Source organism: Hyaena hyaena, unplaced genomic scaffold (assembly GCF_003009895.1).
Source record: "Hyaena hyaena isolate Hyena2069 unplaced genomic scaffold, ASM300989v1 scaffold_844, whole genome shotgun sequence".
NCBI classification, from domain to species: domain Eukaryota; kingdom Metazoa; phylum Chordata; class Mammalia; order Carnivora; family Hyaenidae; genus Hyaena; species Hyaena hyaena.
The window spans coordinates 138652-154971 of NW_024081476.1; the positions used below are offsets into that span (position 1 = coordinate 138652).

The following is a 16320-nucleotide window of genomic DNA, read 5'->3' on the forward strand; positions in this document are numbered from 1 at the left end:
ATAAACTAAAGTTGTGGTACGGAATTTACTGTGTAAACTTTTCAGTCTTTTGCACCCAGTTATTAGTCTCCCACCAAAAAAAGCCAAAACCAAAACCAAAACCAAACCAAACCAAACAAAAAATAAAAAATAAAAAAAAATTAAGGTAGCTGGATGGTGCTGGGCTCTTGGTGGTCACATTGTGTCTATCTTTTAAATGTTTATATGGGTGTATCTGCAGATGGAAACAATTCATGAAAAGCTGAGGCGGCTTTTTTTTTTTTTTTTTTTTTTTTTTTTAGCGTTAAAACTCAAATTCGCGGCTATTTTAGTAATTAGCGCCGGCTCTTCCGCTACTCGAACCCCTCAAAACTACATCTCCCAGCATGCTCTAAAGCTGGTCTGACCTCATTTCAAATGGCCCCGTAGGGCAACAAGGATGGTTAGTTTTGACCGTGCTTATTTGTCCCATAAAATATCGATCCTAATTGGCAGTTACTTGGGCTTTTATATTTGTCTACCTCTCGTTTTTGAACGGTGGTCACTAAATGAAGGGGTTCTGGCCTGGGAGGGCCCATGTATTCCTTCAATTGGTTGGGGAGCTGGGACAGTGTCTCTGGCGATAACGAGAATAGGAGGGAATGTTGACCAGGGAGCACCGCTGCGGCCGTTCAGAAGAGCAGGAACCAGAGCCCGGGCTGAGTCCGAAAAAAGCCGGATCCAGACGGTGGCTCTGGAACGGCTGGAATTGGAAGATGGAGGAGCCGGAGGAACCGGCGGACAGTGGGCAGTCGCTGCCTCCAGTGTACATCTACAGTCCCGAGTATGTCAGTATGTGCGACTCCCTGGCCAAAGTCCCCAAACGGGTAAGAAAGGTGGGGGATAAAAGACCGTGGGCTTTTGGGGTGGGGGTGGGGGCCGTTGGACCGGACGGCATTAGGAAACAGAGGGCATACCGGGCTGGTGGAAATCTTCAGCAGAAATTTGGGCAGCTGTGCCAGGCGATAGAGGAAGTGTTCCCTTACAGTTTCTGAGAGTGCCGCATTTATCGGCGGGGCGTGCAACGCACCGGAGGGGATAGGGGTGCGGGGGAGGGGATGGTACTGAGGGGATGGTGTCTCCACTACAAGGGATCCCTGAAGTGGAGAAGATGCTGCAGGAGAGAAACGTTCCAGGACCTCGGAGAGGCCCGGTCGCTTTCTCCTTAGAGATTTATATACTTTGTATCTATTTTGTCTAAAGTGCATTGCAACTGGTAAGTAAAAAGAAGGGAGGGGAGTTAAAAGTTACTTTCTTTGTTCAGGATGATGAAGTCGATGGTATTTCTCTGAATTAAACATTTAAGAGACGTTTTTCTGCCTTTTTTTCTTTTTTGTTGATGTTTTTAGGCCAGTATGGTACATTCTTTGATTGAAGCGTATGCACTGCATAAGCAAATGAGGTAAGTTGTCTTTCTTGAACCGAGCCCTGAAGCTAAGTGCTCCTAGCCTTAGTATCCTACTTCACAATGGAGCTAATTAGGAAGAGAATGGTCCTTTCTTTCAAAGTTTTTTGCAATTCAGTGTTTGTAATCTGCCTGTAACCTAGTGAAAGCTCTTGAAGAATTAAGAAAACTTGAAAAATGTGCATAAAGCAGTTAAGACCCATTAGAAATAAGACTATTGCTGTAAGGGAAAGTAACCTAGGGATTAAGCGTTCTGTGGAGATTTTGAGGTGAGTACACAAGGGTAGTAAAACCCATCTGATGGGGAAATTTTTTTTTTCACCCGGGACATGTTCTGGAATTTCTATGTGTTTGTTACTAAGCCAAATCTGAGGGTGTGTGTTCAACTTAAGACTTTCAGACACCGCATCACCACCACCTAACTTTTACAATTAAGCCTGGAGACAAGTCGAGACCAAAGCAAAACTCCCGCAACCAGGCCAGAATTCAGCACAGACTTAAGTGCGTCTTAAAAAAAAAAAAAAAAAAAAAGTGAACTTGCCATTTATCATTATAAGAGTAAATATTATAACCCTGTCACTTGTAGGATTATTTATGACATTGTCTAGCCAAGTAGGTGTGTTTACTCTGACTTACGTGGTATGCTTCATTTATCCTCCAGAAGGTAGTGTAATAGGCTTTCATATTTTATCCTTATTAACAAAATCGTTTTTTGAATACTTTTTTTTTTAACCCATATGTTTGGTAGATGTAAAAACTACATGCCTTTCATCACAGTTACTTAACTTTTCCAAAAATTACTATTTTTTGGAAAAAGGTGCAGGGGCACCTGCGTGGTTTAAGCATCTGACTCTTGATTTCCACTCAGGTCATGATCTCATGGTTTGTGAGTTCGAGCCCCACATCGGGCTCCAAGTTGGCCACGTGGAGCCTGCTTAGGACTCTCTCTCTCTTTCTGCCCCTCCCATGTGCGCTCACTCCCCCCATCTCTCTCTCTCTCTCTCAAAATAAATAAACATAAAAAATTTTTCAAGACAAACAGGAAATCCATGCAAAGCAAAACTGCCCTATTTTCTTGCTATTAAGCAGAGAAGCTTTCTGTAAGTATTTGTTAGATAAGAGGCAGGACGCTAGAAAAAGGGTTTATTAGGGCTGGGAAACATGGTCCAAGAAACTGTAATGTTTTTATTTTAATGCACAGATTTGTCCTTTTCTTGAAGGAGAAGCAAAAGTCCTTGTATCTTAGCTATATATATATAAATTTTTTAATGTCTACTTATTTTTGAGAGAGAGCATGTGGGGGAGGGGCAGAGAGAGAGAGAGGGACAGAGAATCTAAAGTGGGCTCTGCTGACAGCTGTGAGCCTGATGCAGGGCTCGAACTCATGAACCACGAGATCATGACCTGAGCCAAAGTCACACTCTTAACCGACTGAGTCATCCAGGTGCCACTATATATATTTAATTGTTGAGACTGAGCTACAGGATTCTTCCAGCCTGCTTGGTGATAGTAGTAGCCTACACAGTCATATTAATTCATGAAAAACTCATGGCTGAGTTCCCATTCAGCAAATATTAAAAAACCACTACTGCTTCCCTGTGTCCTAGGCCATTGCTCTTCCAACTTTAATGTACATATGGATCATCTTGTTAAATTCTGATTCAGTAGATCAGAGGTAGGGCTGATGGCTGAAGTTCTGCCTGTCTGACAGGTTCCCAGGTGCTGTTGCTGCTGGTGGTCCATAGACCACCCTTTAAGGGACAGTGGCAGAGTCTGGAGAAGAAATGCGGAATAGGCAGCTCGAGGTTAAAGGCCATAAGTCCTGTTGTTAACAACACCTTGTATTCTCTGAGTCATTTCTATTTGTCACTTCCTGTGAGGAGTTACTTGAGAGCTTCTCAGCCAAGCCCAGTTCCAACCAGTTTGCCCTTCTCTTCCTCTCACAGGCAGATGTGAGGGACCAAATATAGAAACTTTTATGTTTTGAGTTGCCTATTTCTTATCTGCTAGTATTAACAATAATGATAGTTATCCACAAGCATTTTCATATGTTACCACTTCATTTTCACATTAAGTCCCATAAGATCTCCCTACTCTACAGATGAGGAAACTACAGAACAGTCAACTTGCCTGAGGTTATAGAGTTGATAAGTACTGAGTTAAGAAGAGGTGCCCAGTTCTCTACTCCAAATTCAAAATTCATGATAATAGAGTTGCCTATTAAAGTAAAACTAAGGGCAACTGGGTGGCTCAGTCAGTTAAGCGTCTGACTCCTGGCTTTGGCTCAGGTCATGATCTCACAGTTCATGGGACTGGGCCCCAAGTCAGGCTCTGTGCTGACAGTGCCGAGCCTGTTTGGGATTCTCTCTCTCCCTCCCTCTCTCTCTGCCCCTCCCCTGCTCTCTTGCTCAGTCTCTCAAAATAAATAAATAAACTTAAAAAAATGTAAAGTAAAACTGTAGATGAAAGGATTATATGTCCCAATTAGGAACTAATTCAAGTGCAAATATCTCTGCCTACTAGTTTGTCATGGAAGTTGTAACTCACAGAGTGAAGTTTGTCCAATATCTGATTATTTCACTTAAATATAATCACTCGCTTTTTTTTTTTTTACTACCTATGAACTCAAGGGGAAGATCTATCCTCTCACCCCTTATTAATAGAATCATTACATAGATGTGAGGAAGTGAAGACTACATCAGTAGAGTAAGAGAACATGTTTATTATTTCAGCCCACTGGAACCAGGAGCTGGGAGTTGTATTTTCTGCTCAGATTGCTGGCTCCTGCTTCCAGTTTCTGGCATACTCTGGGTCTGACTCACTCACCTCTCTTTGTTCTCTGTTATTATTAGGATAGTTAAGCCCAAAGTAGCCTCCATGGAGGAGATGGCCACCTTCCATACTGATGCCTATCTGCAGCATCTCCAGAAGGTTAGCCAAGAAGGAGATGACGATCATCCGGACTCTGTAGAATACGGGCTAGGTAAAGTCATTACCGGGCAACAATGGGAGGTAGACAACCTCCACCTATAGATTGTAACTACTTATTTTATAACTTGCATGAGAGTATTTATTTTTTAATTAAGAACTAATGTGTTAACCAGAGTATTAATCTCTTAGCTTAGACACATATATCTCACTTAACAAGCAAACCATATAAGTTGAACAAAGCCAAATGATGGATCAGATGGAGGAAAATCTTTTTTTTTAATTTTTTTATTTTTTTCTTCCTTAAATAGTTTATTGTCAAGTTGGTTTTACATATAATACCCAGTGCTCATCCCCACAAGTGCCCTCCTCCATGCCCTTCACCCCCTCTCCCCCTCTCCCCCACCCCCCCCAGCCCTCAGTTTGTTCTCAGCATTCAAGAGTCTCTCATGGTTTGCCTCCCTCCCTCTTCCCAACTATTTTTCCCCTTCTTCTCCCACTTTGTCCTCCATTAACTTCCTCCTAATCCACCTATATGTGCAAACATATGGTATTTGTCCTTCTCTGCCTGACCTATTTCGCTCAGCATAACACCCTCAAGTTCCATCCATGTTGCTACAAATGGCCAGATTTCGTTCTTTCTCGTTGCCATGTAGTATTCCATTTTATAAATATACCACAGCACTCAACAATAGCCAAAACATGGAAAGAACCTAAGTGTCCATCAACTGAGGAAAATCTTTTAGTTGTTTGGCCTAATAACAGTGCTCAGATTGGGTCTGGCTGTAACCTTATATTTTAACTGGAGTGCATATCTATGTTTCGGATAAGTTTTCAACACTATTTCACATTAAACGGCTGTATTTTTTTTTAAACTGTAGGTGGCCAACGGGATAGTCTAGAGAAACAGCATGGTTTACTGGAACTCTGGTCTGGGAGATAGGCGAGTCAAAGGACCTGGGTCCCCGGCCTGGCTCTCTATGACCACAGATAAGATATCACCTCTCAGTACTCCATTTCTCCATCTGTAGGGTGTGACTAGCTAATCTTGAAGGTTTAGCCTTTTTGTTTTCAACACTTTAAACAAATTATTTCCCCAACATTGGAGATGTTTGCCTTCATTTGGAAGCTGATGTTAGCACAGTAGCTTTTTGGTGAAATATGTTGTTGTTACTTCTCAAACTATTCCTCCTAATAGGGTTCTAGACCCACTTCCAATATGTGGAGGTGGGACTTTCCTCCTAAACCCCCAAGCAATGCTCAGTACACCAGCTGGGTGTCCTACAATTCAACTCAACTCTGACACTGTCTACCTGGAGATAGCATCAGACCCCACAGGTTAAGGACTCAGTCCCACAAACACTGCTCTACTCTTCAGATACCAGTCTCAAGCCCAGGTTGTAACCTGTGTTTCTGACTGGCCATAAATCAGAAGTCCCCAGAACTCTGGGTTTAATTTGCTAGAGCAGTGCCCAGAACTCAGGAAACCCATTTACTCTCTAGATTACTGGTTACTTACAAAAGGGTATATATAACTCAGAATGGTGAGATGGAAGAGATGGATAGGGCAAGGTATGATGAGAAGATGTGGAGCTTCCATGCACTCTCCAGGCATACCACTCTCCCCACGCCTCCATGTATTCACCAAACCAGAAGCTCTCCCAGCCATCCTGTTGGGTTTTTATGGAGGCTCCATTACATAGGCATGACTGATTGGATCATTAGCCTAATGATGATTGAACTCAATCTCCAGCCCCTTCCTCTCACAGGAGGTCAGGGGGTAGGACTGGTAGTTCCAACCTTCTGATCACCTGGTTTGCTCCGCTGGCAACCAACCTCCATCCTTAGGGGTGATCCACAGATCACCTCATTAGCATCACAAAGACACCTTTATTGTTCTCATCACTCAGGAAATTCCAACAGTTTTAGGAGCTCTGTGTCAGAAATGGAGGTGAAGATCACAAATAAATATTTCTTGTTATATAAACCACAGTATCACACCTCCTTTCTCCAGTTCATCTTTTAACAAACTCTTCTGATGTTTTCCCAAAGGTTATGACTGCCCAGCCACTGAAGGGATATTTGACTACGCAGCAGCTGTAGGAGGGGCTACAATCACAGCTGCCCAATGCCTGATTGATGGAATGTGCAAAGTAGCAATTAACTGGTCCGGAGGGTGGCATCATGCAAAGAAGTAAGAAAATGACCTTTCTGCTTTTTGCCTCTTTCCTTGAGTCAGTTTTTCAGTTATGTAAACTCTTATGCTTATTGTATCAGCCTTTATTGGGAGACTTGTATATGCATATAGCACTTTACCAGGCATCCTGAAGAGATACAAGTGAAATAGAAGAAGATGGGACAATATAATGGAAAGCACACCATTGAAAGTCAGGATACCTGGGCTCTATGCCTAGTTTTCTGCAAACTTGGCTAACTGACCTGGAAAGATTAACCTCTCTAAGCCTGTTTTTCCATCAGGAAAATGGGCAGGGCAAAGGATATAACTAGACAATCTCTACATTTCTTTCCAGCTTTTTGGAAATTCACCTCACTTCAAGGGACTTATGCTCTAGAAACACTAACAAAACTAGAATAAGTAGGGAGCATCTTCAATTTTTTTTTTTTTTTACCCACTGAATATATGTATGAACTGAAGAGATTTAGCAGTATGGAGAAACTAATCATGGAAGTCTTGGAAGAGGTGAATTTTAGAGCTAGTTCTGAAAGAAGTGGCAAACAGATTTTCAAACAGGTGGAAAATTGACGAGAATAGATTTAAGACAAAAGGCTGAAGAATCAAGAAGGAAACTCATGCTGCCATCTCTAGGGATAGTGGCAACCAACTGAGAGAGTTCAGTGTCACTCTAAGAAAAGGCTTGTGAAACAGCTGTTCTCAGGTGCTACTTGGAGCTAGAGTCGTCCTTTTGGAGTTTCATGTAAACGTTTCACACAGCCCTACTCTGTGTCTGACAAGGACTGCTGAGACAGCATTTGTCCTCTTATATGCTTGCTTGCTATGTGTGTCCTACTTCATACATATTGGAGGGGAAGAATTACAGCTCTGAAGCAATCACTGTGCTGGGTGAGTGAAATGAAGCAGTGATGGTACTAACTGCTGCTGCATCTTTCACACACCAGCTGTGCATATTGTTGGCCATGACTTTGATACTCCTTGGTGCTCTGGAGTCCAGAGAAAATGGCACTTTGGTTTTCAGAATAAAACTTTGAGTACAACCTCAGCCTACGAAGGTTCACATACTATTATGGAATTTGTTTCATCAAATCAGCAGATTTTGTGCGTGACCAAAGAAGTCATTGAGAAAGTTTACTACTAGACTCTACTACTGAGATGATGGTGCTAAGAGACCCAGTGTTTAATAAGGAGTTTTACATGGCCTTAAAAACAAAGAGAAACAGCTTACCTTTTGTTAGCCTTCTCTCTACTATAAGTTTTCAAAATAAAGGCAATGATTCCTAGGACAAAAGAAATGACCCTCTCTCTCCTTTAAACCACACATGAAAGGCAGAGTGGGGATAGGGGGTGGGGAGGGTGGGCAGAGAGGTGGGGAAACCCAGCCTTTTTGAATCAACAACCTCTATTCCCTCTTATGCTTAACAAGTTGGGAAGAAAAAAAATGTTGTTTCATGGAAAACGCCTGATCCTGTGAAACAGATCTAGTTTCTGCACATGGCACTGGAGAATCTTATGTATTTATTTTTTTATGATTTTTTTGAAAATTTTTAATATTTATTTTTGAAGATCAGAAACAGAGCATGAGTGGGTAGGGCCAAAGAGAGAGGGAGACACAGAGTCTGAAATAGCCTCCAGGCCCTGAGCTAGCTGTTAGCACAGAGCCTGGCACGGGGCTTGAACCCACAAACTGTGAGATCATGACCTGAGCCAAAGTCGGACGCTCAACTGACTGAGCCACCCAGGTGCCCCAGATCTTATATATCTAAACTCAGGGCCTGGGTCAGTTTCCAGTGGAATACCCAGATGCCTGCCACTTCCCACTGTTTTGCTTTGAAATGAAGCATACTCTATCTAGAACCTATCGTGGCTGCTTCTGGGATGCATGTACGTGGGTATTTTCTTAACTGTTTCAGACAGCTTTCAGCTGATCCTACGTGGAAACAGACACTGTGGTGAATACAAATTATAGAGAGTCTCTAGGGATTGCCCCAATTCTTGTACAAATTCTAGGGGGTTCTTGGCACCTCTGGAACATTCTGCAGATGGACTACAAGCATTTAGTCCACCAATGTACATCTAGCCAGCATTATCCATTATAACCACAATATTTATTTAAATTTTTCCACCCCCCAAATACTTGTATAGATTCATACATGCCATTTATTCATCCAGCATGCACTGATTAAGCACCTACTGTATGTCAAGTGTATGTTTATCATCACTAATAAGCAGAGATATAAAAATTGAGGCATGGTATATTTTTTTCCCTGACCAATTTTGAAAAAAAACATCTTCAAAATATCCTCATGCTGGCATGGCTACAGTGAAATTGATATGCTCTTTTTAAAAACTTTGGAAATAAGGGTTTAAAAGAGTGGGGGAAACGTTCATAACTGTTGACCGAGTAATATTATTCTTAGCAGTCATTGTAAGGAAATAAACCAATCCTGCCCTCTAGAAATTGATATCTTAAGAGGTAAGACAGCAAACATTGCATTCAGAAACTAAAGAACTGATTTTTCAAAGAAAATTCTTCAAAAGAAGAATGATGAGGGACTAATGCTATTAGATATTAAACATACAAAAATAGAATAATGAAAACACTGGTACCACTAGTATAAGATTAGACAGATGATATTATGGTATGCTCCCCAAAGAGACTGTCATATATAAGAATTCAGTCTATTATAAAAGATGCTTTGCAAGTGAATAGGAATGGAAAGGATTGTTCACTAAATGATGTTGTGACAGCTGGTAGCATTTATACCCTCATCTCCTGTAATAAACTAAAAGAAGTGGCAGCTAGATTGAAGAATTAAATATAAAAAAGCAAATTAAAGAAAACTAGAATGAATGGATATTTATCAGGCTTCTGAAGGGGAATAGTTTTTCTAAGCTTAGGAAGTAATAGGAAAAAACTCCCAAAGGAAAAGATCAACAAATTTAGCTGTATAAAATTTTAAAACCAAAATAACTTTTAAAAGTTTTGTGGCCATTTAAAAACCAAAATTTAAACACAGACTTAAAGGGTATATTTGCCAAAAATATGACAAAGTATGATAGGTTTGTATTTTCTAAGGCACTTATACAGTATAATGTATAAGAAGTATGGGTAAAGAGCATGAATAGACAATTTATAAAGGTGTTTAAGAACAACTGGAAAACATGGGGCAATGTTCATCACTACTGATCAAAGAAACGCAAATTTAAACAACTAGGTAGCCTCTTTTTAAGCCAGAATTTTAAAAATCATTTGGCTGATAATAGTGTTTCTCCCCTTAAGAAAGGAAATGGTGGGGGAAAGGGAGAGAGGCAAACCATGAGAGACTCTTGAATGCTGACAAAAACTGAGGACTGATGGATGTGGGGGGGAGGGGGGGATGGGCATGAAGGAGGGCACTTTGGGGATGAGCACTGAGTGTTATGTAGAAACTAATTTGACAATAAACTATTTGTAAAAAAAAAAAAAAAAAAAAAAAGAAAACTAGTAAAAAAAAAAAAAAAGAAAGTAATTTGATAGCTAACATGTATTAATGCCCTTTATCTACTTTAGAGATAAGGGTAAGGATTGATGGCCTTAAATCTTACTACTGAGAATACTACCTGAGAAAATAATGCAAAATATAGAAAAAACCATTTGTGTGTAAGTGTTTATCAGTGTTATTTATGAAACAAAAAAATAGAAATAATATGAATATGTAATAATAAGGAAATGATGAATCTACTCCAGAGAATATTATGCTATTATTTTAAATGATGATTATGAAGACTATAGGGCACTACAGAAAAATGCTTATGTGTTAATAAAAGACAGGTTTTAAAGTTGTATGCACACTGCAATTACAACTTTATAGAGCACACACATTTAAAAAAAATAGTGGGAATGATAATAGTGGCTATGTTAAGGTGGCAGAATTATTGATGATTTTTAATAATGTGTTTTTCTAGTTTGCAAAATTGCTGGAATAAGATTTTATTACTTTTTCAGATAAAATATTACCAAAATTAAAACAGGCAAAAAAAAAAGTTACAGCAAATATTACAGATGGTTAAATTCTTTACTCTAATTGATTTTTTGAGTTTATTTATTTAGTTATGAGAGAGAGAGAGAGAGAGAACAAGAGAACAAGAAGCCGGGGCAGGGCAGAGAGAAAGGAAAGAGAATCCCAAGCAGGCTCCATTCTGTCAGTGCAGAGCCTGACATAGGGCTCAATCTCACCAACTGTGAGATCATGACCTGAGCCGAAAGCAACTGTCAGATGCTTAATCAACTGAGCTACCCAGGCACCGCTATAATTGATTTTTTAAAGCACTAAAATTTAGATAAATGTACAAAAGACATGAACAACTAATTCACAAAAGAGGAAAGAAATAGTAAATAAACATGAATAAATATTTACCGTCACTAATAATTATGGGAAGAGAGATTGAAACATAATATATACATGTATACATTTTCCTCCCAGATCTGAGCTGAAGGAAGAAAGATTTTTACCTCATGTATCTATTACTCTTGGTAATCTAACCTAAGGAAATAAGCCAATCCAAAATATGGGAAAGCTGTGTGAATGAAGATGGTCATTTATCTCTTATAGCCAAAAAAGAAGAGGGAGACCCAAATATTCAACAACAGCATAGTGGTTAAGTTTGATACTGTAACATATCCACTTGGTGGGCTATTATGTAACCATTAAAAAATGGTGGTTAGGATGACTATATAATGAAAAAAGTGCAAATTGGGGTGCCTGGGTAGCTCAGTCAGTTGAACATCTGACTTCAGCTTTGGTCATGATCTCACGGTGGGGGAGTTCAGGCCTCACTTGGGATTCTCTCTCTCTCTCCCTCTCTCTCTGCTCCTGCCCCGCTCTCTCACACACGCACACACTCTCTCTCTCCCTCTCAAAATACATAAAATAAAACTTTAAAAAAGTGCATATTGTACAATGTTGGCTTTGTTTTTAAAGGGCAGGTGGCTACAACATTGTACATTCACTTTGATTAGCCATGTAAAAAAAATAGATGCTTATGAAAAAAACATTTTTTCTTCTTAGAAGGAAATACAACAAAATGATACTAGTGATTTTGTGAGGATGATGATATTGTGAAAGATACACACACACACACGTATCTTTTTGTTTGTTTCCTATATATTCTCTAATGTGTATTTTATCAGTAGAACTTTTTATAGTAAAAACCATTTGGAACAGGTGGGAAGCAGTTACAGTACAGACACAATATGGCCAGTGTATGCTACAGTTATGTGCAAGGTGGTGGAGTGTACAGAAGAAGAAGAAGAAGTTTGTCTTCCCATTGTTGGCAGGGATGGAGAATTCCAAGCAGAGGGAACAATAAAAGCACAGTAGTGGAAAGTATGGGGCATTTAGAGAATTACAAATAGTTAAATGCAGCCAGAATGTGAGTGCAAATGGAGCAAGATGAAGACTGTAAAAGTTTTGTAAGCTATGCTGAAGAGTTGGACTTTTCCTGGGGCCATTGGGGATTTACTAAAGAATTTTAGAGAGGATGGCATTATGCTGATTGGATCCGAGGGAACTGAGACTAGAGAGAAGGCCATTGCAATTATTCATTTAACAAACTTTTATTAGGCTCCTGCTGTATGCCAGGTGATGAGGAAACAATGAGTTATCCAGGAGGTTATTATTATTTGAGGGCACTTGGTACCAGACAGAAGACCACTTTAGTGAATCCATTTAAAAGGGAGACTAAAGGGGCTCTTGGGTGGCTCAGTCAGTTGAGCGTCCGACTTCGGCTCAGGTCAGGATCTCACCGTTCGTGGGTTCGAGCCCCACATCGGGCTCTGTGCTGACAGCTCAGAGCCTTCAGCCTGCTTCAGATTCTGTGGGTCTTCTCTCTCTCTCAGAAATAAATAAATAAACATTTTAAAAATTTTATAAATAAATAAATAAATAAATGAGAGACTAAAATTTTAAATAGTGGAGGGGGCAGGACTTGATTAGTATACTAATTTGAATAACTAAAAACTATTAAAATATGTTTGTCTCTTTTAATAGAATTGAATGCTATATAATTCTTATAAAAAAACAATGAGTGCATCGACGATTGATTGGTTTTGTTTGGGCCTAAGTTTTCAAACAAAAGTGCATGACATTTCAAGATGGCACATTTGACTTTCTGTGAGATTTTTGAAGCACGATCATTAAGAGGATTGATTTTGCCAAAAATGTTCAAGGGCTTTTTCAGTTTTTCTGGGGGCTTCTCCTTAATCATTTGGTATTCAAATCACTCTCTTTCAAACAACTTTTAAAATCATTATTCTTAGTTATTTTTTCCTCTTCAATTGTAAACGGGTCTACAGATCCTGGTTGTCAGTTTTGTGTGTTGACTTCATGATATCTTGCATATTTCTATAAGATTTGTAATTTCACTTTGTGATAGATTTACAGTGAATTACTGATATATCTGACAATTCATAAAAGACAAAGTGATTGAACAGATGGATATGGATAGGTGCTAGTGTTTTACAAGAGTACATTGTTTGAATGGGGACTGACAAAAGTGGTCACTTCATTAGCAAATGCTTTCATGCTATGACAGCTTTTGTATCCCCAGGAAACCTCAAAAACCTTGATACCTCTGGGACTAAGGCGATAAATTCTCAGTAATAAGAACTTCCTATATCAGCAAAGGTCTAGTGCGGTGTTTTTCAAACTGAGAATGGCAACTCATCAACAGAACATTATATCAATTTAGTGGGCTGCAGCCAGCATGTTTTGATATCACGGTGGATTTCATGAAACTTGTTCTAGTGTATGTGTATGTATTTGTGTGTACTAGGCCACAGTGTAAAATGTCAAGTCACTGTGGAGTGAAATGACTGTGAACTTTGAAATAAGACTTAGGTGCAAACCCAGGCTGCACCACATACTGGCCATGTATGTAACTTTGGGGTTTTTCCAGAAAGAGCATGTGCAGGGGCAGAGAGACTTGAAAGCTGAGGGGAACTTCTAAGTCTGTAATTAAAGCTGGAACTCCTGTAGGAAAGTGACTGGAAGTAAGGTAGGAGAGGTATAAAGGGTCCTTGTGTGCCAAGCTACATAGTTTGAACTTAATTCTTTAGATCAGTTCTTAACCTGTTTTGGTCATGGACCCTCTGAAAATCTGATGAAAGCTGTGTATACTGTCCCTAGAAAAGTGCACACATACACAATTTTTTCCTCATAATTTCAGAAAGATAAGTCTCTCTTAAAGCCCTTGTCTGGATGGGTGGATCCCGGCTTAAAAACCCTGGCTTTGGACAGTGAGAAATCACTGAAGAAAGCTTTAGCCAGGAGGAGGTAACATGATCAGCTTTGCATTTTAGGGATCTGATTCTAACAAGTCCACAGGTTAACTGGTGGGGAGTGGGCAGAGGATGTTGATAAAGAAATTGATTAGAACTTTACTGTAATAATCTACCCAAAAGGAAGTGAAAGCAGTGGTGATGAGCATAGAAGAGCAAATAAATTCAAGGGCCATTTAGTAGCAAGAACAGATAGGAATGGTAACCAATTTAATATAAATGATAAGGAAGGAGTGATCTAGATTTCTTGTGTAGATGACTGAGTAAATTTTGTTACCATTAACAGAGTAGGGGATGAGACCTGATGTGCTTATGGAACATGTAATCAAAGATGTCTACTAGAGAGCTGGTAACAGGGTCCAGCTCAGGGCTTTTGAGCCTTTAACGTGTATATGAAATACCTGGGGGTCTTGATAAAATGCAGATCTGGTTCAAGAGGTCTGGGATGAAACTTGAGAATCTGCATTTCTAACAAACTCTCAGATGATACTCAATGCTGCCAATCTGTGGACCATACTTGGAATAACAAGATGCTGGATCTCAGAGCTGTCTTCACTGAAAATACAGATTTGGGCATCAACAGCATGATAGGTAGTAATTAAAACTAAGAAAATAGATTTTAAAATCACCTGAGAAGCATCTATAAGAATAATATGGAAAAACAAAACATATACTGAGCCTTGTGGAATGCCAGTGTTTACAGGACTGGTAGAAGAAGATAGGTCTACAAAGGAATCTGGAGAAGAAATGGTCAAAAAGATAGGAGGAGAATCAGAAAAGACTTATCAGAGAAACCAAAAGTGAAAATTGAGAAGACCAGGTTGGAGAGCAGTGTCTGCCACCAGAACAAAAATTAATTCTTGTGAGTGGGGGGGAACAAAAAATTTAGATGTTACATGGTTTATGACGTGCAGTATATCTGTGACATTAAAATTTTATAGAGTGGTCAATTAGGACAACATATCTAAGAAGGCTCCTTGGACTAGGATTGAGAAACAGTGCTGTACAGAAGTAAAGTAAGATTTGTCAGTAAGGAAGTTTTGGCAAAGAAGACTTCAAAGGATGCAAAGGAGTGTGCTACGGAGACAACAGGTGAATGGCATTTCAGAAAGCTACAACCGCATTCGTGAAAGCAGAGTGATGTAAAATAGCTTGGTGGGTTTGGGAAACTACACACAGCCCCATAGTGCTGTGTTAAAGTACTAAGTGGATAATGGCAGAAAGTGAGGTCGAAAAGTAGGAAATGGGTTATGAAAAGCTTTGTGAATATCTGAATCAGCCAACTGAAAAATGTAGATATCTATTTCTTTCTCAGAGATCTTGATTGGGTAGGTTTGGAGTAGTGTGTCAGAACCTGCAACTTTCAAACTCTAGGAGTGATTCTGATGTGCACATAGAGGAATTCTGTAGTAGGAAATGGAGGGGGCACTGCAAAATTATGTGAGGAAGTAATGTGGTCAGATCTGTGTTTTAGGAAAATAACTCTGACTGTAGTCATAGAGGACAGATTGGAGGATGTGTTGACTGGAGGTAGGTAGACTAAATAGGGTACTAGCAAGTCCTCCCAATGATAAGTGATGAGGACCTGAACTAAGGCAGAGTAGTGAGATTGGGGGATGGAGAATGGTGAAGGCTGACTTGAGACAGCTTTAAGAGAGAAAATCAAGTATTAATGATTAGTAGATATGAGTGAAGAGTAAAGAGGAGGAAGATAACTCAAGTTTCTGGCTTCCTTGAGTGGAGTCCCAAAGAAAGCAGGATATTAATAACAATAGCCAACGTGTTGAGCTATGTGCAAGATACTACCTTACATGAATTGTTTCTCATATATTGTCATTTTAAGAAGTGGATGTTGTTATTTTCTCTCTTTTACCCATTGGAGTACAGAGAGGTTAAACAACTTGCTCAAGTTCAGTAAGTGATCACATTGCAGTTCAAACCGAGGCACTCCGATGTTTCCAACCTATGTACTTAGCCCTTCTATACCTCAATAAACAAGAATAGGTGTTAGTGTGCAGCAGAGGTGGATACTCTGATTTGGAGATGGAGGTGGAAGCTAAATATAGAAACAGATGTGTTGCCAGTATATAAAGTGGTGGTGCAAACCATGAAAATAGATTGGATTACTTAGGGAAAAGGCAGAGAGCTAGGAGAAAAAGAAAATAGAGCCTAGAGCCCCAGGAAACACCAACTTGTAATGGGCCAGTATAAGAAGAGGCCCCAGTGAATTCAGCTGAAAAGCAACAATCAGGGCTAGCAAGATAATCAAAATAGAAGGGGACCATGGAATCCCAAGGTAGCAGAAGAGTTGAAAGAGGAAAAGAGATCTCAGCAGTGTCACATGTTATAGAGGAGTCAATCCAGAGAAGTACTTAAGTGTCAGTCATATTTGGCAAGTAACATAGTCATTAATGATTTGGGTAAGATGACTTCCTGGAGAGTGATGGGAGTACA

At 39.7% G+C, this 16320-nt stretch overlaps 1 protein-coding gene across 5 annotated transcripts in view; it reads left to right on the top strand.

Annotated features, from left to right (window-relative positions):
* The first annotated feature begins 438 nt into the window (after nt 1-438).
* HDAC8 (histone deacetylase 8) overlaps nt 439-16320 on the top strand; it is a 242167-nt gene continuing 226285 nt past the window's right edge. For 2 of the 5 annotated variants that reach the window (XM_039219873.1, XM_039219871.1), the window contains exons 1-4: nt 441-845; nt 1368-1420; nt 4276-4406; nt 6404-6545. In XM_039219873.1, coding sequence (XP_039075804.1) covers nt 621-845; nt 1368-1420; nt 4276-4406; nt 6404-6545 — 551 coding nt within the window. In that variant the 5' untranslated portion in view covers nt 441-620. Of the gene's footprint in view, nt 846-1367; nt 1421-4275; nt 4407-6403; nt 6546-16320 lie in introns of all 5 variants that reach the window. The other 3 variants (XM_039219874.1, XM_039219870.1, XM_039219872.1) reach the window with 3 other exon arrangements.